At 40.9% G+C, this 24913-nt stretch overlaps 1 protein-coding gene across 1 annotated transcript in view; it reads left to right on the top strand.

Moving 5' to 3' along the window:
- Positions 1–24913, top strand: part of cntnap5a (contactin associated protein family member 5a) — a 126344-nt gene that overhangs the window by 15838 nt on the left and 85593 nt on the right. The window contains exons 2-4 of the mRNA XM_083997498.1: positions 8386–8496; positions 10612–10805; positions 21038–21185. Of these exons, the coding sequence (XP_083853624.1) occupies positions 8386–8496; positions 10612–10805; positions 21038–21185 (453 nt within the window). The remainder of the gene's footprint in view (positions 1–8385; positions 8497–10611; positions 10806–21037; positions 21186–24913) is intronic.

Below are 24913 nucleotides of genomic sequence, written 5' to 3'. Positions count from 1 at the left end.
CATTAAGAAATGTCCATTGAAGCCCACTTGTTCAAATATGACATATTCACTAAGATTACATTCTGTATAATGTATAAAGGTTTACATAATGTTTTAACACAATGCCAAGACTTAACGGAGCATGACTCACAGACTCTTGTGGCCTCTGATCCTCGTTAAAGAACTTAACATCTCATTATCTTTAGCTTTGTTGATGTGGTGAATCACTTTCCTTCTGTTGTGATTATATTTATGCCACATACATGACACATTGTCTGGTTGACGCGAGGTTGCAGCGGTGAGATGTGATGCATATGGATAGTTTCTATATTAGAACTATTTATGCCACATACATGACACATTGTCTGGTTGATACGAGGTTGCAGCGGTAGATGTGATGCATATGGATGAGTTGATATGCATTTTCTACTTTGTGTATTTTTATTTTGTTGTCTCTGTGGTAGCCTATAGGCTGTTATGTAATTTTATTTCCAGCAGTAATGATCAACTCTCTGATCTCAGACCAATCCCCCTCAGTGGTTTGCCTAAAATTATCCATGTTGATGCTCTTGTGTCTTTACATTTTGATCATAATAAGTACATAAAAATATCTTTTAACTTCATATATTACATATTTATACGCCTATAACCTCAGCTCTCTGATGCAGTGGACAGTTTTCCCGTCTCAAATGTCATGAAGTCCGTGTCACAGCTGGTTTGTGGAAGAGCTCAGTCAAATGTGTGGATGCCCCTTTGAGCCATGTATGCGAGTCGCACTCTGAATATTTTTTAATTACATGGGTCTGATCCACCCAGTGAAGAGGATCAGGTCAGATTGAGAAACCCGCTCCACATGGCTCTTCCCTTCGCCTATCTCCATTGCATGTTCTATTTTCATGAAATCCCTTTGGCATTTTTTCATATCCAAGTGTTTATACATTTCCGGAGACTCGATATCCAAGAGGAAACTCAGGCTTCCTCATATCTGGTGAAGCCATGTTTATTTGATTTGGGGCGTGTAGTCATCTTCAGGTGCAATAATGCCTCTGCTACCAGGGCTTAAAATAACCATCCCATGTGCAGTACAAAATGCACTTTGTTGTGATAATTGATTTCTTTGTGGAACAGCATCTGTTTTGTGCACTAAGGTTAAGGCGGGCTTGCTAATGAGCAAAGGAGAGCACTGGGAAAAAAAGGGCTGCATGTACAGTTTGGCTGAGTCAATCCCACTGAATCTAATGTGTAGCTGACAAAAAAAAGAGGAGTGGGTGGTTTCAAGGACCTCATGTTATCTCACCTTAAAATGAAACCCGTAGACCAGACGGCATTTTTTTGTTTCACTTCACAGGTGCGTGACGTTCTTGAATTCAAAAGATTTCCTTGCATGAATGTGTCGTCCACTTTGATTAAATGATGAACATCTGAGAGGCCAGAAAGCAGATAGAACGGCTCACCCTGAATGTGTGTCTGTTTGTTGTCATTCATTTGGAGGAATGAATGGCTAAGAAGGGGACATCTTTTATTCTGAAAATGAAAGGATAGTAAATGCTGCAAGGATATTGGAGAAAAAAACGCATTAAAGGATAAGGCTGGCAATATTCTGTGTTTTTTATTGACAATAAATCCAGTGAAAAGACCAAAGCTTACAAAGAATTGATCCTACACACTGGTAGGCTGCCGTCTGTGTAAGCAGGTCTGATGCACTGTAGCTTATTTCTCTGTGGCACAGGACCAGTGTTGCTTCTTTGTGGTAAATTCAGGCAGAGAAACTGGACTGATGAATTTAAATAAAACACATGTACACTGTAAAAAGGAATTTGGGTTTTTTGTTACCTCAACTTATTTTTCTTAGTCAATCCAACTAAAAGTATCTAAATTGTTGGGCCAACTTGAAATATTAAGTTTTAATACTGTCAACTCCTCAGTTAAATCAGAACAGTCCAGGTAACTTAGTTTGCTGAGTTGACTCAACTAAACATCAGTAGCCCCTGCAAAACTGCCCTGGACAACCCGTACAAGCCCACATGTCACAGACTGACCCCTGCTCGACATGTGTCAGTTGGAAAGGACGCCATTTCAATCAAGATGAACAGCAACAAGATTTCATCACGAGTGGACAAAAAGAGCAAGTAATTCCAGGTAAATAATTATTTTTGTAAGCTATATGGTGCAGTCAGTGCCATTTTACTGTTAAAATGGTTGCCAAACTAGTTTTCTTAAACTATAGAATATCAAAGAGCCCTCAAATCTTAAAAAGAAGAAGAAAAAAAAAAAAACTTGTTAGCTCCCTGTAGCCTAAGTTTAGCAAGGGCTTTGTCTGTAAATCAGATATGCAATCTACAGTGTGTTACATGAATGTGCACAACTGCTCTGGGAAGTATTTGTTTGACGAAATGTCTGAATATTTTTAAGTTATGAAGTTAAATGTGCGATGATGAATGAGCTAACTATGCTAACTGCTCTTTCTTCTACGGAGTGTTTGGCACTGAGAGAAAAGCATACGGCTGGAATCACAGTTTGTGGAGTAACTTAACGAAATGTTTGTAATTAATTCAATGTACTGTGGTGTTTATGTTGGAAATTATGAATTAGTGTAGGCTACGCAATTAGCAATGAGCAATGAGCTAGCTTCCTTAGCTCACTTTGTATTTTCTGCTAGTTAATTATATAACACAAGATATAGATCAATCTGACAGATGTGTTTCCTTTACAGGTCCGGACGCTGGGCCGTAAAGTGTACCCCCGCAGCCCCCGCATGCCGTGGGGGCCCCGCTCCCGCCCGTAAAGCCAGGTTTCCACCGAATCAACGGTCTTTTTTTCACCGCAACATAGGATGCACGTCATGATAACTTCTGTATTTTGACTATTCAAACTTCCACAGTCCATAGTTCTGTTTGTTTGATAGTTCAAGAGATTTTTGGATGGACAGCTCCTATTGTTCTGCTGCGTCGTCGTCGCCCCCCCCAGCACCAGCACCAGCACCAGCACCAGCGGACGGCCGCGGGGCCCGCATGTATACGTTAAGGCACAGTCGGACGTCATGCTGACCTGTTGGATGACTTGGATATGCAAGTACTATACATTTTCCTCAGCAAACCAGCACAACATTTTACGGCATTACAAACTAAAACATGAACATTACAGTGGATCTTGCCGCTTCAAGACACAAGTTGCTCTCAGCAATCTTTTTTTTTAAAAAACATGGATCTCACACTGGTTTTATTGCTAAGGAATGTCAATCTGATGGACTGTCTCACAGTGTGATTTATGTACTGTATGTAATTTAAGTAAATTATATGTCTTAATTGTATATCATGTGTTGAAGTAGTATTTCTGTTATGCACCTAAATTTGAATTATTTGAATATTTGTCATTTTTCATGTTCAAAAGTATAGCCTACTATGCCTGAACTGATTTTGTTGAAAGATGTTTGTGGTCAAATAAATACTGTTTAAAAAAAGTAATTTCTTTATGTATTCCACTCAGTCATTTTAGAAAATAAGTGATTTGAAATAATGAAATAATGCTGTTGATCATACTTAAGTTTTTGAGTGAGGTAAACTAAAACTGGAAAAAGTTACCTTGCTGCCTTAAAATTTTAAGTTGATTTAACTAAAGGGTCTTAGTTGGAACATACTTAAGTTTTTGAGTGAGGCCAACTTATACTGGAAAAAGTTACCTTGCTGCCTTAAAATTTTAAGTTGATTTAACTAAAGGGGCTTAGTTGGAACAACTTGTGTTTGTTGGTTAAACTTATAATTTAATGTCACCTCAACTAGGCATTTAGTTCATACAACTTAAATTTCTTTGTTAGTTGTACTTAAAATGTTATCAACTGAACTTAAAATATCAAGTTGATCCAACTGTCTGTCACTTTGGGATTAGTCATTTCAACATATTATTCTAAGTGATAAGAACTTACATGGAAGTGCAAAGAACTAGAAATTCTTAGCTCTCTTAACTCAAAATTTTAAGGCAACAAGGTAACTCGTTTTTTTAAGTTGAGCCAACAAATTCGTTTTAACAGTGTAGTGAAGTGGACAGTCCCTCTCAAATAAATTTAGTGAAATGAAAATATAAAGTAGCATAGAATGGAAACACTAAAGTTAAATAGGAAGAACCTCAGCCATGTACATTTACATCTCTTAGTACATTAGTGCATTTAAAGGTGTACAGAAATGGCCGTTTGTCCTGTTTGTCGCGCCGAGTTGTCACGAGCTGCAACACGAGTTTACCCGAGTAAGGAAAACGAATTTGATTGGTCGTTATCGAGCGGGCGGGATATTCAAAGCTTGGGGCGAGACCGAGCTCTGTGTGTGTGTGCGTGTGTCAGACGTTTGAATGACGGATTACGGATCCAATATCAGTGGCTGGTGAATCGTGTACAGGCTGACGTATAATCCGTGCGCCTACATTATCCAATGCAGAAAAAAAAATACACACTTTCATCCCAGATTTACTCAAAAATAGAATTTTGCACAAAGTTTGGCCTACATCGTCTGATAGATGAGTTATTACACTAATTTTATGATCCAGAGTGGGCTTAAATTCAATTTTCTTTTCTGTACACCTTTAAACCCTTTTAGACCCACAATCAAACTGTTTTGTTGCATGGTTTTTCTAATTAATTTAATGTTTTTCTTTTTTTTTCTTTTTTAAGTGCTAAGCATATTCTAATCATTTACTCATTCAATTAGGCTACTCAATTTTTTTTAATGTCAATCAGTAAGTGGCTGTGACAGCACTCACTCCAGCCAATGGGAACGCAGAGTAGAGTCACGTGACCTTAGACGCCACTAGTAAAGGACGTCGGTAGGAATCGTCACAGATACAGGAGCAGGGAAGCGGCGGAAAACGGTAAAGATTACGTCATTTATCTCCTCACTTGTGACGTTATTGCGGCGGCTGACGTCAGCGACGACTCTGTTGTTGACACGGAAAAAAACGGCTCGTCTCGAGCTCCAACGGTCGCGGAGAAATTGAAGCAACAGCTGGCTAACGATTTGTAAAGGTAACTGTTAACGTTAGGCTATGTGCTGGAGCAGGTCTGAGAGGGTGGATAGATTAGACTACCTGTTCAGGTTATGGAGAGGATATAGGACTGTAAAATGAAACAATTTACTTTATATTGACGTTATAAAGTTAACATTTAGCAGTTACAAACTAACCAACATTAGTTAGCTAATAACTGCAGGCTAATGTTAGGAACTAGCTAAACTGTAAGTAGCCTAAATGCTAGAAACTAGCCAATGTTACTTACTTACAGTAGATATTTGATAAAGTTAAAACTCAAATTCAAAAACTCTTTATAAAGTAAATTATATACATACAGTGCACATGCAAAAGTTTGGTCTGGTCAAAATGTATGTTCTTATGAACAAGTGGAAGATCAAATAATCACCAAAAGGCATGAAGTTACAGATGATGCTCCTTTACATTTTAAACACATAACGTTGTTTTTATTGTCATCTTCTACATTTTCAAAATGACAGAAAACGATAAGGGCCCACAGCAAAGGTTTAGCCACCCTGCATAGTAGCCCCCCCCCCCCCCCCCTGGAAACTATAGCCTAGTAATCTTGTCTGATACCTTGGTCAAAGTTATCTGAGAGCTCAAGTCTCCTGGGTTTCCTGTTCTTTTGCAGGCTGCTGCTTTGTTTCCCCTTTTTCACTCTGAGACTGTAGAAAACTAAAATAATACACTGATATTGATTGAAATATTGAAAAAGAGTGTTTCATGTTTAACTTTATGCCTTTTGGAGATCATTTCATCTTCCACCTGCTGCTTAACTGTTCACATTAACAGGCATTTTAAACCAGTAGTGCCTAAACTTTTGCATGTCACTTTATGTTGTTATATTTAAATTAGGTAATTAGATGTTAAGGCGCTAGGCAACTAACATCATGGGTAAGAAATGGTACAGTCCACTTTAGGGGTGTTTGAAACCATAGCACAATAATCTTTCTGGCATGACTAAGGTAAATATGTTGTAATATTTAAAATTACTTGTAATAATTAATGTTTCATCCCCCTGAACTGTTGTTTTTAATCCGTTATGGGGATGTACATGTGTTAAACAGGTGGATCAGGGAGAGTCTAACCCCCCCTCCCCCGTAGCTCTCCATAATTTGGTTAATAACCCTGGTTTAATGGTGCGTTCCAGGCAACCCGTAACTCGTGTTTTTCCGACCTGTTCCTATGGTTACCCGTTAGAACGTTCAGTCAAACTCGTAACTTCCCACCTGTGAACTCGTACTAGATCGATCTGCTCCCAGTTCCCAGTTAGTAACTCGTAACTTGCCTGGAACGCTACAAACTCGTATCTGGTGACTTGAAGTCGTGACTTACGGGTTAAAAAGCCTGCCTGGAACGCACCATAAGTCTCGTAAATACTCAGTAGAGGATCACATTTTCTGTTAATCAGCAGCTGAAAAATGGTCGTGAACAAAAAACACAGCTTAACTCTTGTCTGAGTAACATTTGTTAAAACACAACAGAACTGGCCAGCTGTGTTTGGAAATTACTTCAGCTCACCTCTTCAGCAGGAGCCAATCAGCTGTAGGCTAAGTGCTGTTAAGAGAGCGCAGGGATGTCAGACAGCGATATAATGACATGACAGACTGACAAACACTTTGTTGATTTTGGTCTTTAGAGGAATGAGAGAAATGTCAACGTGCTACTTCTGTTAAACTGTGTGGGGAGGGAAGGGGAGGGGGTGGCATCATCCTAACAGCTGGACGTGCAGTCAAGATGTACTTAAAGTATGATTTCAGGAGAGATGAAGTGTTCCCTTTCAGCCAGCAGTTATGTGCATGTGCTCAGATGCATGTTCGGGGTTCATTTAGCTATTAGTTTCAAGCCCCTGAGACTCTGCAGACAAATGAGCCGTCCTGACTGACAGGCGGGCATTTGGCTTCGGACCAAGACTGTAAACAACAACAACAGCAACACTGGGTCTGTTTGTTAGATGCACACTTTGCACATGGACGGACTCCCTGCAGCGCTCACACACCTGTACGGGTTCACCTGTCAATTTGAGAACATGTGTTACACCATCAAACATATTGTTGGTTTGTTTAGCTTAGCCTTGGCTTCATATATTTATTTATTTACTCTCAAAGCTGTCAAGTTCTCATTTGTTGTTGTATGCGGCGGTGTCGAGTGCAGAAGCGCAGCAATTGAAGACGCGTCTGAGGTGTAAGCTCACATCAAAGCGGTTTTGTCAGCTCTTCAGCTGGAGATGAATCGTTCAAGAAAAAGGATGGACGACGGATACAGATTGAGAGGCAGATGAGAGGAGTGATCCTACTTTTGATCCCTAAAGGATCAGAAGTAGGATCTGGAAGACTTTTGACAGATTAAAAGTGCTGCGCTTGCATAAGAACCCCAGTTTTCTTGTAGTGGTGGTGCGTTAAGATGCCATGCCAATGTTCTCATTTCCCCAATGAACATCTGCAACTGCACTGCAGCTCAGCCATAATTTGAGTCTTGGACAAAACAGCTTGATCCACTTTAGTCACACTTGAAATCAGGATTAGAAGAATCTCTTGGCAAGCGATCTGAGAGCAGTCAAATCAGGTCAGTCGAAATTCACAGGGACGCCCAAAAGGAGAACGAGCTCATGCTGTCAGTTCTGCTGTGCTCTTGTCGGCCAGATGGATGGCCAATTGCCACTCCAGATGTGCTCAGAATCCATCTGAACTCAAACTAGAATGGCATCCAAAAACAAAAAGCCTCTCACGTTCGAAAGAGCGAGCCGGCACGCTGATGGAGACTCTACAGGAATAAATTGTAATCAGGCCGGTGCCAGTTTTCATTACGTCCTCAGACACGGGCCTTAATGCGGCTCTGCGCTCGAGTGCAGCCAAAAAAGCAGAAGAGGATGTTGTTGTGTGATTTCACTACTTTTTTATGGCAGACAGGGCGGGTCAGAGGAAGATGAGGCCGACAGCTTTAGATCACTGGACTCTTAATCTGCCGCTGCCTGTTGGACGTGATGTAATCTCACACTGCAGGATTAGAAAAGAACGCCGCACATACACACAAAGGGAGTCATAGCGATTTTCTGTGTGGTTTTCAGGGGTCACTGCATGGGTTAATAGACTGTTTGAGGCATCTGAGAACTGGATAAGTGAGGCAGCCCTGTTATTTTCCCCCAGTTCTTGCTTGAAAACTCCTCTGCCGACAGGTAACGGTGCACTTTGAACCAACATGTTTAACTACGCCAGGATGCATTTTCTATTATTACTGTCAGCTGAATAAATCAGAGCACGGCGGGCGGCGAGATCTCTTCAGAGACATCCTTTATATTGTCAGATTTGCATGCGGAATATATTGCGTAAACTGTGTGCAACATGATTTAAATGGCACCTGAACGCTTTCCTTTTTGTCTCTTTTCTCTCACAGATACTTGCAATGGTCCTCTCGTATCAGCGTTACCCCATTCATCCTTTCAGAGCTCCTCTCAGTCCTCGGTCAGTTACGCTGCCTTCAATGCCAAGCTCAACAGAAGAGATGGTGAGTACAACAGACAGAAAGCCCTCATCCTGTGTGGATTTTCAGTATTTTTCTAAACGCTTCAGTTGTGTGCCACCCATCTGCTGCACCAGCGGTTACTAATGAACATTAACAAGAGAGGCAGCAGACCAGAAAACGTTCATCTGAACCATTTTGGTAATGGTCATATGGTCATTGTTTTTGAAGGCGATGACAAATGAGCTGTGAAGTATGAGGACTTGCTGCGTTTGCCGCAGGCAGCAGCTCAGATGGACACACTGTCTCACTGTTTTACTGTTTCATTGTTTCAGAGAGATGTGGAAGGGATGGCTGTGTGTTTACTCACAGACCGAAAATGGCATGTGAAGACAGTGACTGTTAAAATAACAATGGAAGTGACTGCATGTGTTTATTGAAGGTCCCTTCCAGCAAAAAGTAAAAATTTTATAATGGGAGATCTTTATATTAAAGCTCCATACAGTTTAAAGGTAGATCATGTATTAAAGCTCCATACAGCATAAAGGTAGATCATGTATAAAAGCTCCATACAGCATAAAGGTAGATGTTTGTGTTAAAGCTCCATACAGTATAAAGGTAGATGTTTGTGTTAAAGCTCCATACAGTATAAAGGTAGATGTTTGCATAAAAGCTCCATACAGTATAAAGGTAGATGTTTGTGTTAAAGCTCCATACAGTATAAAGGTAGATGTTTGTGTTAAAGCTCCATACAGTATAAAGGTAGATGTTTGCATAAAAGCTCCATACAGTATACAATTAGATGTTTGTATTAAAGCTCCATACAGTATAAAGGTAGATGTTTGTATTAAAGCTCCATACAGTATAAAGGTAGATGTCCATGTGTAGTGTGATTATAAAACAGCTCTAGGTTCTATATTAATACTGTGAAAGTATCAAAGCCTCAGTCCACAGAGAAATGCACACAGCCTGGATTCAAAAAACTGAGCCTTAAAACCAGCCGTCAGGACTTCCTGTCACTTTGTGATGTCACAACAAGGCAGTCACCAAGCCCTGCCCATCACCTGGACCTACGTACACCATCCAAAACTTGCAGGATAGGGTTTCTCTGAGTGTTTCACTTGAAATCTGCTCTATTTTTTACATTACATTGCTGAGGAAACAGTCAGCCAATCAGAGCAGAGACTCACTGACCTGTTGTTGCTACAGCTCCAGAGAGAAACCTCAGAGAGGAGATGTAAAACTACACAGGGTTTAATTTTTTATGGTTCTTTAAAACTGAAATACATCTCCTCGTGGCTAAAATAAAACAGGAAACTTGTAAAATATGGGATGTCTAAAGTGAGTCATGGCAACCGAGGGAGGCATGACTTTCATTGAGTCATGGGAAAGTCAGAGAAAATTGACTGCGTCGCTGTACCACAGAGGGGTCGAGGGTTGCTGTCCTGAGGCCAGCGGCCCCTGTTAGACCCATCCCAGCCCGAGGAGCCCAAACTACTAAGCAAATCAAACGGCTCCCGGCTTCAAACTGTAGAACCAATAAAAGACAGATGCCAGGAAAAATAGCATTACTGTGGCCATTTCCAAATGTCAAATTATTAATAAGGGGGAAGGGAACGGCCTGATTGCTTTGACACAGTGAAGTATCTTGTCATCATCTCTTGTCCCTGTGGTCTGAGTCGCTCCTCTGGCACAACTTGTAGCCTCTCAAGTGAAAGGGAAGCTGCCGCTGAATAAATTACACTCAACTACTACAGCTCCCATGAGCTTTGGACAGACTACACATGCCATCAAAACCTGATCAGAGCTACAGTGAATATTAACAGGCTAATCATCTCTGGAAAATGTGGTGGTGGTGTGGGGGTGTATGTGTGGGGGGGGGGAGGAAGCATCAACACATTTCCAGCAGGTGCATTAGTAGAAGCCTGTAAACATTTCAAAACGAATCAGATGCTTTTCCAAGAAGTGAGGACCTCCACTGTGCAGCTGCAGTGTAACTTCACCTTGAAGCCTTTCACAAACACTCCCTGTGTACACTATACATTTTTTTTTTCTTTTTTGCAATCTGAGCCCGGTGGCGACCGAGCTCAAACCGCAACAATCCACCGCTCATCGACTGAACTGATGTTTAATGGATCTCCTCTGCATCTGTTCCCTCAGGAGCGGGAGGCTGGTCCCCCATGGTGACTGATCAAGAGCCCTGGCTCCAGGTGGACCTCAGGGAGCAGATGGAGGTGACGGCTGTCGCCACACAGGGACGTTATGACAGCTGGGACTGGGTCAGCAGCTACCTGCTGCTCTACAGTGACACGGGACGAGTGTGGAAACAGTACAGGCACGAGGACGGAGTCGGGGTGAGTCTATACGCGGATGCTGCGGCTTCGTCTTATATCATATCGTATATTATTTCTTGTTTCATATCACACACACGAAAGAAAATCAGCAATTCAGGGTGAGTAGAAGAGCTCAGACGCGGAGGAAACAGTGTCTGAGGGTTGTTCATGGATATTTACTATATTATGGCGGCGGACAAAACACTTTCATCAGGAGAAATGAGCTGGAAATTCAGAGAGATTGCGGATTCAAAAACACATCAGAAAATGCAAAACACAAACACACATCAACAGAAACGATGCGCTCACACACACACACACTGCACATAAGCTCTAAACCTAACACTTTACATTATCTCTATCTCTTTTATAATCTCATTAAAAGTGCAGCCAGGTGTAAAGAAGCACACAAACCCTGACCTTTGTGCGTACGCTCTCATGTGGCTTTTTCATTTATGGTCATCACACACATTAGCCTGCTGACACCTGTAATGACAGATACCAGATTCTTTCAGTCGGCTCTTCCACGTTTCACCAGTGTTAAAAAAACATGAATTTACCGGTTGCATGTGCGCAAGTAGATGAAAAAATTACACTTGCACTGTCTCAAAATGCTCTAATTTAGGGGCAGTATGGAGCCTCACTTCTGTGTTCTGCTGTTTGTTGTGTTTGTTTTGGCTTCCTGTAGCGTTTTTTTTTTTTTTTTTTTATCTTCAGCGTCTTTTGGTTGTTGTATTTCTTTTTTGGTTTTTGAATCTGCATCATCTTTTTGAATTTGCATCTTGTTTCTCCTGAAGTGTTTTGGGAGGTTGCAGCATGTTGTCTGTCTGCCTCTTGAATTCATGGCTTCATAGGTTTCTGTGCTTCAGAGTTTAAAGAGAAGATTGATATCGTGACATGCAGTATATAGAAGTACAGGCTTCAGCTGATTAGTGATTGGTGTAATGTTGGTTCCTCTTTGCATTAACTCAAGACTTCATCATCGCTCATCATTCCTCATTTGGGTCATGTGTAGAGCAATGACACAGGGACACCTTCATCATCCATCATCACCTTCACGGCCTTTCAAATCTAAATGAAGGAACATTATATGCATCATATAGGCGTGTGCTGTCTCTGCACTGCAGTTACTGTTACTTCAGCTACTCCACTGCTTGCAATAAACCTGATGTACAATGTACAAAGTATCTAAATAACAAGAAACCTCATCTCACATTAGCATCACGACGACCAGCCTCCAAAGAGCCCGAACAACGTCTTTGTTCTTCTGGCATAAACAAACCAAAATGTAAAAATGTCAAGTTGTGTCTTTTAGAAGAAATGTTTGGGACTAATTCTTGGCTCCAACCAGTAGTAATTGTTTCCCCCCCTCTCCTCTACCTCCTCCTCCTCCTCCCCCATGTGGCTAATCGCCTCCCGGCTGTAGCTCCATATTTAACATGAGTGTAACAGTAGCATATCAATCTTCTTGTCTAATTCCTGGCAAGAAGGTGAATTAGTATATTTCCCGAGGTGTTGAACAATGAATTAAAAAAAAAACTGTACGACAGACAGCAAGGTCAGTGAGTAATATGAGTGGGCTGTGATGTATTAGTATTTATGGCACTTTTTAAAATATTTTTTGTGGTCACACTCAGATCATCAACACTGACAGTAAGAATTAGATTTCGCCGTCTGTCACGGGAGATAACTGTTTTTCATGCGCCGCGCTCGGGCGGACCAATTTATTGATGACACTGCAGCTCGGTGTCAGATAACGTATCCTCTCGCCTTTTTTCAGACACATTACAAAGTGTGGGAAGTATTTGGTGTCAATGCAATTATTACACCGGGTTTATTTAATCCTCCGTGCAACGCCACGAGACGTCACATCAGACCGCGCAAAAAGGACTTAAAGGCTAAGGAAAATAGCCTTGTCTTGGCACGTGTAATTAATTCTTAATTGTGTTTGCCCCAATAATGTCAAAGGCTCCCTAACAAGATGTTAAATTGTTGTTTTGTTTTTTTGCTGTGTTTTCTACTCGGGAGGCAAAATTAGCACAGTGTGGAGCTGCCCACTGGCATGTCACTGCAGCAGAGGCATCCTTTTTTTTTTTTTCCTTTTCTTCATTGTGGTGACATTAAAAAAGCGCAAAGATTTCGGGGTGAACATTCTGCCTAGTGCTGCGTGTTGTTGTGAATTATTGATGTTCCTCCATATTTAAAAATGCATTATCTAAAGTACACTGGAATGTAGGAATTAGAGCTGAAATCAAACATAGAAGATGGAAAACTCCGGGGCCAAGTTAGGCCAGGTCACAACCTTCCTCCACAGATCCATATTCATCCCCGGTTTTAAAAATAGTGCCCCGACAAATACGCTGTTGGAGCAAAGCTTACTAAAAGCAGCAGTGCTCCCGTTGTTTTAGAAAATGACCCAGCATTACAGGGATTCATTAGTTTTAGAGGGTTCATCTTATTTACTTTGCAGAGAAACTAGATTAGCAGGGTTTTTTTCATTTTCATTTCATTTAAATGTGCAAATGTGAAAAACAGACAGCATTATTAGAAATCACAACAAAGAAGTGATACAGACAAGCTTGGTCAGATGTGATTGGTATTATGCAACGTTGTTTGTTGGAAAGGTGATAGATAATTCTGATAATAGCCATGAATCAAAGACACTAAGAAGGGAACCAAATATAACAAAAAGGATAAGACATTTGTCTTTGCATTTAAAGAGGAACTATGCAAGTTCAGTTGCTTTTGCGCTGTTTTGCTAACCCTCGTCCTGGCCATGTGCATCCATTTACAACATAGCCAGGGAGAAATCAATCAATAGAGCGGTAGATAACGTTTTATATCATATACGATATTACAAAGTGGATATTTGTGTAGTTTAATCTGTTACAGATTACAATTTATGGGTGCATTTGTGTTGTGATGGTAGCTGGGACACTGGGACGGCAGCCTTGATCTTGCAAGGTTGGTTTTCAGCCAAGAGACGCTAGGTGGAAGGCAGAGAGCCTCCATTCTCCCTGGAACAAGTTAAGCTGTTTATTAAACAATTACTCCAAAGTTGTTTAATTAAAGTATAAATGTAGCATAGTTAAGCTAAAAAATCCTGCATAGTTCCCCTTTAAAACAGATACTGTAACAGCAGCTCTGTCCACAGTGACACTAACAAGAACAAAAGACTTTCACACATGTTAGTCAGTGTGAGCTTTAACTGAGTCCAGTTCAGACCCTCTAATTGTCCACCAGAACCCCTCAGTACACTTGTATGACTCACAACCAGCTTCACAAAATTCACCGACCATGTGCGGTTAATTAGTGAGCTGTGGGTTTTGGACTCGGCTTCATCTAAATGGCTCCAGTTTGACCGGGTGCAGCTCCAATCAGCCTCAGAGATGCACAGAAGGTGGAGACGCCTACCATAGCCTTAGCCAATCACAGCGCAGGAACCATACGTCTTATTTAGCATAATGCACAATATACTGTAACTACAGAGGCTGTGGCCATGACAACTAGTTCCTTCTTCAACAAATACCATGTCAACACTGATTTGTTGTCATTTTTCATTTCAACTTTTTTTTCAGTCTTTTTAGATTCTCAATCCAATGTTGATTCATTCACGTCAACAAAAACAACAATAACACAACTCTATTTTGAATACGTCACCTCAAAAATATAAATACAAGTTGACAGTTCATCAAAAACAAAATGCAATCTGGATGTGGTGTTCACTGAGACATTATATCCAGTGACTGATTTTTTGAAAGATCGTGTTAAGCGGCTCACAGCTTCTTCCACACACTGTCAGCCCTCATATCATTATGTCTGCAAAAAAAAAAAAAAAGGGAAATAACGCTGCTGTGCAGAAAGAAGATGAAGCGTTTTGTGTCGATATTGCCAACATGACCTGCAGCTATCGCCCTTTGTAACTGACTCATAAGAGAGACAAAGGAAAGATGCTGATTTTCTTTCAAATATTGAGATTCATGTCGCACTCACAGTGCTGCAGCACGGCAGTCAAAACAGCCAATGTCCTCTGAAACTTGGCTCACAGGACAGCCAGTATGGCGTGACTGGTTGTAATGCTTGACGTATTTACTGATGTGTATTAAATGCACACTCACACAGAAAATTTAAAACCCCTCTCGGTCGTCTCGGGTGCACATGTGAACTTGGATTTTTTTTTTTTTAAAGATGGTGCAGGATGAATAGCAGCCAATTAGTCTGCAATCTCTGCAATGAAACTCACACCCGAGCTGACTAACTACAGCTTTCACCAAGACCTTTGGCTGATACTAGCCCACATCCGTCTGGCATTTTAACAAGTGAAGCTCAAAGGTAACAGCTCACTGTCAGAAACTGAACTGAGGGGGGACTAATGAGAGAGCAGCAGCTGCTGATATGACTGCTAGCTCACAGCCACTCGGAGCTAATGCTCAGCCAAATTAGCTCCACAGAAAAATTAGCTCCATCAAAAAAAAAAACCCACTGGGCTATGGGTCAATAATCCTGCTAGCATGCCCTTAACCCGCTGCAATTTATCAAAACAAAACAGCATGGAACAAACAAACTCATAATATGATATATTCTAATCTTTGGCCTGGGGATGGCACTCTAAGTTGGCCCTCCTGGGAGTGTGGCTAATTGTTCTTAGCAGACCATTAAATATAGTCTTTGCATATTTTTTAATAATCCACCACTGAGTTAAAAAAAAAAAAACACCCCACACAAAATTAAAACAGTAGAAATTGAAATAAAATCACAAATAGGCTTCGACACCTATTAATATAAAAGTACTGAATATGACTCACTAACACTGACTATTTCTTTCTGACCTCTGCAACAGCGTTGACGTCATCATCTGTTACTGTCAGTAGGAGTTTACTATTAAGTACAGGAGTAACATGTTAATCAACAGGATAAAACTCTTCTACAAGCTGATAATAACCTAATTAGAGCAAGCCAAGGGAGAAAATCTGTGAACATGATTTATGTGTGTGGAAGCTTTGAGGAGATGAAAATGTGGACTCTAATCACCTTATGTGCTGTCAAAAACAAAGAATGATAAAAGAAGAACTCTCAAGTGTCTAATGTGAAAAATTAGCCTTGTACCTGATGATACTCTCTAAGCAAACTCTCTAATATTTATATATACAAGCTCCTGTTAATGTAATTGTCTGTATAATGTATTCACTCTGCTTTATGCTAATTTAGCGGTATGTTCTTTGCAAATACTCCTAGGTGGGAAAGGGAATTTATTCTAGCGGGGGGCCAGATTAACATCATTATCCTTGGAAAGCCTTATTTAGGAATCGCTTCTAAACGTACCTGTGAATAAATGTGTGAAACAAATTCCTCCTCCTTCAGGGGAATTTCAAACATTAATTTCCCTACATGTTAACTTTACAGGTAGATTTAAAAAAATATATATATATAAAAAAATAAAGGATAAAAATGTTCTCTTTGTGACTGCTACAGACTAATTTTCAGCTCCCACTCATGTATTTTAACAGCACAATAATAATAACACTTGAGAGTGCTACAGCACGGAGATAGTGTTTGTTATATAGTCACAAATCATATGACAATAACCTTTTCTTCACTGTGTGTGAATAATATTGACTCAGTTAAGGTATTTTTAGCTAAACAATGGGCTCAAATTATAGTTGTAAACAGTTTGTACTTGTATAGTGATGTTCACATTATTTGTGGTTGTAAAATCGCTCTTTGTAAGTATGTGCAGAGTAAAAACAATAAAAAAGATATATTTTTTTATCTGTTAGCTTAATTGCTAATTAGCAGTTGTTGCAAAGTATTGAATAACTAGATATAGCATTAGTTTGAAAGCCACAAGTGTCTACAAAATGATGTTTTTTGCAATTTTGATAACAAATTCAAACCTAAATCAACTTTGAAAAAAGGAGAGTGTCTTCACACTTGGATCAGACCAAGCTTTCAGTGAAGGTCTTTTGACTGAAGTCTTGTTCTGTTGAAGATACTGAAACTTGCATCTGATCCAAGTGTGCGGATACTATCCTTTTTTGTACACTTATGGCTAGAGATGCACATGATTATCCGTTTAACGGTTAACCGATAACAAGAACTTTGACCGTTTAATACATCAGTTAATTAAAAAAAATATCTTATTAGCTCCTTATGTATTCAATTCAAGGGGACGTGTCGCCACGTGCAGACTTCCACTCGTGCCTTCAGTCATATTTTGCAGCAAAGAGTTACACTGGAGGACTGACAGTAGCTATATGCAAATTATGCAGCGCAGTCCCCGTGAAGGAAGGTCAGACAACAGTGCAGTGCAGTTTTACTCCCAAGTTTAACGAAAATTGTGGAATAAATGAGAAATTCAAGTTTGTGCATTTGTAGCAAAACACTGAAGAATTGGATGCAGCACTAGTTGATGCATGTTATACAGGATTAACTCTCTTGGGGATACAATGAATGCTTGTGCAAAACAGACCAACACTGACCAACATTACCTTCTGCCAAATAAGGTAACATGGAGCAAGCAAGCTAAGATTAGCATTAAGAAATTCAGCTTGTTAAGTAAAATTATTCCACAGTATGTAGCTGCACATCCATCCTTGTAAACCTGTAAAATAAATTAGAAATTCAAATGTGTGAGCACATAGAAAGATTTGTACCTGTTAGCTAAATTGCTTATTAGCAGTCGTAGCAAAAAATATTGAAGAACTGGATTTAGCACTAGCTTGAAAGTCAGTGGGATTCATTTTCTTTGGGTTACCATGGATGGTCTGTGACTATAAAAAAAAACAACTCCATCACAGTCCATCCAGCTGTTGTTGATATATTTCAGTCTGGATCAGTTTTAGGCCAACTGACCAACCAAACAGATTGACATTGCTATTGCTAAACCGTCGAATAACCTGTAAAATAGATGGAAATTCTAGTTTATATGTGTAGAAAAGACTTTTCAGCTATATTTATGCTTCTAATTGGCAAATGTAAAATACTAAGATCATTATCATGGTTAATATTATTCTCACCACAAATTAGCATGTTATCAAACCTACTCCCTGCAGTGTAGCCTCGTGTTGTAAACCACAACATTACTAGTTAGAGTTTTTTTCCCATTTCTATCAGAGATTGTTGGGAAATATCTAGGATGCTGTTGATCCTGGTCAGAGGACCTCTGGTTGACCGACCGGAGATTGGGGATTTAAGTCGTATTTTCACTCATGGCAAGGTCGTGTACTCATAGTTTTCACTATGTCTTCCCTCAGGCTGTTTAACTGGCCAGTGACCTCCCGAAACATACTGCAGCGTCTTCATAGCCCGCAGCAGGATTTATCCCCCGATGAATTGATTAAAATAAACTTATGTGCCTGAGCTGTATGCAACATAAAGGAAAAGTGACACAAGGGAGCTCATCACTGGAGAGGAAGAGTAAAGAGTCTTAATGAACAGGGAGGGAAACTGTTCCGCAGTGACAGAAACATAAATAGAAATAATGAAGTCACTGTGGGGTTAGGATTGTTTATGCGGATAAGGACCAACCTTGGTCCTCTGGCCCTCTGGAAAATCTTCTGCACCCTCAGGCCTTTTATTCAGAGACTTTGCCTCTTTGCCTCATCTCCCAGCTGGAACACACAGGATGTTCTGCTGTAAGTTTTTCCAAAGGGGAGCACAAAAAAGAAAAGAAAACACAGACGTCATAGCCCGGGATGGCCTCAGCGGTGTGTTCTTGCAGTGGTATCGCTGTCGAATACTAATGAGTCAGTGCTGACGTGCGTGAGCATTGTCAGCTAATGAATCGTTAGAGCGACTGCTCTGCAGCCGCCGTCGCAGTTCATCCGCTTCATTAGAGTTTTTCCACAAGTTCAGGTGGGAATTCAAGTGGAAAGAACGGGTTAATAATCAGCTCCACCAGGGAGGCCGTGTTTGGATCTGTGTGTTTTGTCGGCAGCGTTACGTCAAAGGTTTGATCTCCCTCGAACTCGGTGCAGACGTGGAGCTTTGGCAAAAGGAAGAGCCCGTTAAAGTTTCGTGCAAAACCCAGATATTAATCAGAGTCTCCTAAAGGCCTGTTGCATAGTTGGTGCCATTGTCTTCTTCTTCATATCATGCACAAGAAGAGTTTCTGTGTGAATAAAGAGTTCACCATCCAGTAAACATTTTGTACATCTTGATTTAGATGGTGCGCAATGCCGTTCACAGAAAAAAAAATGTAAACAACAGCTGCTCTTCAGTTCTGAATGCGTTGAGAACTTCATTTTTTCGTATCATGTTCAACGTGGTGGATGTGTTTTTTCTGTTTGTCTGCTACAGCGGGTTTTTTTTGTGCTTTCACAAAGATTTTTTTTTTTTTTTTTTTTTGTGCAAAGTGCTCAACTGGAAAGAAAAAACGAGATGTCACGTATTGTAAGAACCGAGTTCAGCACCATTTGACGACAGATGGAGGCTTGATTGCTGATGTTGCCGGAGCTGTCAGTCAAATCAGATCAACACACACCCACGCAGTCCTGATTAAAAAGATCATCCAAGATTTGACTGGTATTGACTGACAAGCAATTCCCAAGGAGACTTTTATATATTTATTTATTTAATTTCCCTTCCCAAACTGTAATTGTGATTGTTGTTCATGCAATGTTCTCGTACTGCAGTGAGTATAATACACGGCTCAGACATCACATTAAAACAGGTGACTGGTTTTATGGTTGCGGCTGATTGGCTGTGTATCCGTGGTCCTGTTTTTAAGAGTTCATTCATTCTGAATCATCAGTAATTTGACTTCAACTTTAATTTGTAGTTTCAATTATTTTCCACCAGCTTCATGGTTCAACAGTGTATGACAAACACACTCTGATTCCCACAGTGCAACACCAATGACTCCATCTGGTTTTGTGGCCGAAAGCCTGTAGAAAACCTCACCATAGTGCTGTTGTGAATAAGCCGGTCTTGTTTTGATTTTTATTTCTTTTCTGTCTTTTTTTCTTTTTTTTTTCCAAGGCCAGCGTGTTTCTCTTATTTCATTTGCTCTAAATGCTGTTTGTAGTGGTGCCACACAGTAATACATTTTCCCTCAACCGAACGTGTAAGCCCCGGCACCATTTGTTAATCCCTCCTGTGAATTACGGCGCATGTATAAATTAGCCCGGCCTCTGCACGTTTTAGGATTCAGCCACGAGGCTTCACTCGGTAAATGGCTCAAAAATGGGAGTAGGGGGTTGAGGTGGTGGTGGTGGTGGTGGTGGTGGGGGAGGGGGATGACGGTGGCATAAATCACAATAACAACCTTAACAGTCGCACTGTTGCCTTGATTATCTACCAAGGAGCTGCATCCTGGTGTATTTAATGATGCTCCATGCTCCGCGGCCGTCCACACACAGGCATCTCACCGTCATTTGTGCTGCCGGTCGTTGTGTTTCTGCTTCTGCTGCTGCTGCTGCTGCTGGAAAGCTGAATTATCAGCATTGTCTGGCCGTGTTGAACCATTCACAAAGGCCCCGGAGCCCCCACCACCGTCAATGATATATCTTTTTTCGTTTTTCATAGTACGAGTACGGTATTGATCTGATATGTCACCTGCCTAGAATCGGTTATGAAGGAGCTGGTAATCAGTCATTTGAGAGGAGAGGTTGTTTGTCTCTGTTTCTGTCTCCATCTCTCATTCTCTCTGTCTGTTTCTCCGCTCATGTCCCCTGGTGTTGTTTTGGTGCACAGGCTGAAAGTGGAAAGAGGGAGGGAGGGTGGAGGTGGAGGAGGAGGAAAAAAAAGAAGAACGACATCTCACAGTAGTGCTCAGGTTTTTGTTTTTTAGTTCTTCGGGGAGAAAACACAATGCGACAGGCCTTATTTCGCCCCCGGGCCGCCTCGCTGGTCATTTCTCCTGCGTCTCACATGGACCTGGTTGGAACGGATATTCTCATATTTCCACACTGCATAATGATTCTTATCACTTTACATTAAATAGTATTGGCCAAGGATAGGAAGAAGACATTGCCCTTGGGTTAGCCGTGTCAGCATTTTGTTGTTGTCTGTGCTGTTCAAGGATTTAGATTTTTTTATTTTTTATTATTATTATTATTCTGCTTATATTTCAAGTGTTCAGCTAAAAGGAGACTCTTCTACTCCCCCGGTGAAAATATTACCATTCATTCTGGATCGGAGGTTATTTGCTGCTTCTCAGCGGAGCGTTGGTCACTTCTTGTTCTATATTGGTTTTATATGCTGCCGTCACCACCACCAACACACTCAGTTGCTCTCTCTCTCTTTCCCTGCAGAGCTTTGTCGGGAACGTGAATTCGGAGGCCGTTGTCCAGAACAAGCTGTCCCACCCGGTGAGGACGCGCTTCCTGCGTTTCGTCCCTCTCGACTGGAACCCGAGTGGCTGGATGGGGCTCAGAGTGGAGGTGTACGGCTGCTCCTACAGTGAGTCACACAAGCTTCCTGCTCTTTAAACTACAGTACACTCTCAGTCCACGCAGCTTCGGTTACCCCAACTAAAATTAACAGACCCGTTATACAAAATCATCATACCCCTTTGAAGGCAAGATCATTTGTCATACAGGCTGACATGACTCAAAACTCATTAAAAAATAAAGTTTTATCCAGGTTTATTTTACAAAACATCAAAGTAATGGGAAAAAAATGGTGAGAGTTCTGAAAATTAATAAAAAATTAAAAAACTAGAATACCAGAGTTGAAAAAGTCATTAGCCCCCTGATGTAATACTTCATAGATCAACATTTTGCTTTAATTACATCCATCAATCTCTTTGGACATGTCTCAACTAGTGTTGCACACCTACTGTAGGTTGGGGATTATTTACCCATTTTTCTTTGAAGAATTGTTCGAGTTGAGTCAGATTCTGTGGTGATAGACTACTACTCTCTTCAAGTCCATCCACAGATTTTCTATTGGATTTAAGTCAGGACTCTGACTCGGCCACTCAGGGACATTCACTTTCCCGTCCTTAAGCCACTACATTGTTATTTTGTCGGTGACTGACCGGCCCATCTCCAGGTAGCTGTCTAGCAGAGGGACACAGGTTTTTGAGTGTACTTCGCAGCATCCATTTTCCCTTCAATCCTGACCAACTGCCCATTCTCAGCTGAAGAGAAACATCCCCACAACATCATGTGGCCACTACAGTACGAATGGTGTGTTATGGAGGAAGTGCTGTGTTTGGTTTTCACCAAACATGGTGCCTGGAGTTGGATCAGATGGGCGTGCGTTGCATCTCCGCTCCGATACATTTCAACTCTCGTCAATGTGTGAGCTCTATTTTTGCCGGACGCTGGACGTCGGAGCACAGTGCAGCAATTGTGCACAAAACAAAACACCCGGTTCATTTTTTAGAATAAAATACACGGATCATATTTTCCTGGACTGCACCTGGCTGGCCTGAAGTCAACAGGTCAGAGGTTTTCAGACATCATTTCACCCCGTTGACACCATGGATGAGGAGATGCTGATTGTAAAATCACAAAATAGGCAGATCAACAGGTCAGCATCGAGTTGTTTTCCTGCTGCTCCTCTGGATTAGATAAACAGTTTTTGTTTTTTTGGTTCTACATCCCACTATATTGCTCAATTAAGCGTGAATTCGCGAGATTTCGTGGGTCCTCGTGATTCCTGCTGTCTGTCGGAGCCGCAGCAGTGCGCATCACAAACGCAGTCGGTGGGTGTTGATTGAGCGGACACGCAGCTCAGCCGTTCCACAAATGACCTGCATCCAGTGGAAATCCGGCCTAACAGTCTCATCCGATCATGAACTCTTTTTTCAGAAGAGGTTTAGGTTTTTGCAGGGTGCTGTATTTTCCCTCCATTTGCTTTTTACACACCATCATTGAAATGACTAAAACAAAGACAGACAGGGCTGGAAACACATTCACACACTGATGATCTTCACACATTTAACACCTAAAAAACTCAGAATCCAAAGCACTCGCAGCTTCAGAGTCAAACATTGAAACCATCTGGTGAGACTTTTGCTCTTGGTTTCAGTCGTTAGCAAAATGCTAAAAGAAGCAACATCAGCGTGGAATATGATTTTAAAAACGCAGGGTAAAAATATTGTTTGGTACTGTCTGTAGACTGTAGACTGTAACTATGGAAAGAAAAATCCCAAAATGCGCTTTCCCCATATTTAACGCTCTATTTCATAGCGTTGTTCACGCCACAGTAAACAGATACACAAGTGTTGTGTGCAGCTAATTTTCCACACCTGATTGAGTCACCTCACACTAAACGCCCCCTCACCGGGTTTCACTGTCACAGACAAATCTCCAATGTCAGAGAATAATGAGAGTTTTGCTAGAGTTGCTGCACGCTGTCGTCACATCCATTGTTCAGTGTGAGGGTTGTGACTTGAAGTATCCTGAAAGTGTTTTATTTATTTATTTTTTATATATTATTTGAAATGTCTAGTCTCAGCTCTTGCACGAAACAGAAAATAATAGCAAACCAACTTCTTAGACACCATGGAGGTGCAAAAATGTGAAGTAACTGGGCATAAGGAACATCATTTAAAATTTAAAACAGGAATCTCAAATATCAAAGTGATCTAAAATCTTATTACAGTCTCTTTTTTTAAGGAAATGGGGAGTTTTTTTCTATAATCATGACAAGAATAATAACATCAATCATCATAATAATGATGACAGTTGTAAAAAAAATGTAGAATTTAAAGGAAAGAGAGAGAAAAGATAAAGATTTCCACCAGGAGCATGATAGGAAATAACATGCACTAGGGTCTAGTGTTCCTCCATCATCTCCAGTCTTACAGTGTGTGACTAAACCCTGAGTCTTGAGGTTATTAGAGGTGTTATTCTCCCAGTGTCGGGTAGATATTATTGTATATTACTGTAAAGTAGAGTTAAAGTTAAGACAGATCATATAAGTATATAGTCAGTGCTGGTTACATCATTTTACAAGTTTTATACTTAAACACTCACACGAACACAAGTGGGTTAATAAATACTGAAATCATCATCGTCTGTTTTCTTGCCCACCTTTCCCATCATTATTTTATTATCCAGCCTGAACGCCTACGCACAGAGACCAATTTTGCTTTAAAAATATGTTGAGATATTGAACATCTTTTTTTTTTCCTGTTTGTCACGGCTTAAATTCTCCATTATATCAGGATAACACTGAGTCTATTCATGTGGGTTTCATCACTGACTCATCGCTCTGCCGTGACGGAAAAAGGCTGTCCCACATAACGGGCACGGGAAAGTGAAAGAAGTCACCAGGTGGGCTTCCTCACACAGCACGGCACACGTCGGCCACCTTCAACCAGCGTGGCGTCGAATGATGCATCATGTCATCTGAAATACGGACCGCTCACCACCAGATGTTCCTCACACACAGACAGAGTTAGTCAAAGTAGAGTGGACAGGACGTACCAACCTCTGGGAGGAGGAAATGTGAAAATTGCTGCTTTCCCGGAGCATCGGGCCTGTGAAGACATCACTGGTGTGTGGGCTTCCCGTCAGATCTGACTTAAAGGGATAGTTCACTCAAAATTGAAATATCTCAATTTTCTCATTATCTACTCAGCCTCATGTCGACTAAGGGCTGGGAGAAGTTTCAGAGTCCTCCGTAGCTTCTCTGAGTTACAGCGGGGCTTAGTGCAGCACTGCATGTCCATATAACGGTTGCAAATGGATACCACTTTTCTTCGTAACAAAAAGACACACCAAAAAACATCCAAATACCTCCATAGTGCTCGTATGTAATGTCCCTCTTGTATTGAAGCCCTGAAATGCGAGATTTGGACGGACCAGCAAGAGGAGCTTCGAGAAGCTTCCGCTGCAAACAAGCTTGAAATATAGACTTATTTAATTTTTTTCGGAACAATTTCGCATTTCGGGGCTTCAATACAAGACGGACATTACATACGAGCAGCATGGAGGTATTTGGATGTTTTTTGGTGTGTCTTTTTGTTACGAAGAAAAGTGGTATCCATTTGCAACCGTTATATGGACATGCACTGCTACGCCGAGACCCCCTGTAACTCAGAGAAGCCACGGAGGACTCTGAAACTTCTCCCAGCCCTTAGTCGACATGAGGGTGAGTAGATAATGAGTGAAATTTGAATTTTGGGTGAACTATTCTTTTAAAGCCCCAGTGTGTAACTTATTTGGCTTTTT

Source organism: Trachurus trachurus, assembly GCF_905171665.1.
Source record: "Trachurus trachurus genome assembly, chromosome: 21".
In the NCBI taxonomy this organism is placed as follows: domain Eukaryota; kingdom Metazoa; phylum Chordata; class Actinopteri; order Carangiformes; family Carangidae; genus Trachurus; species Trachurus trachurus.
Note: the sequence above shows the minus strand (reverse complement) of the source record. Positions and strands in the feature narration are given on the sequence as shown.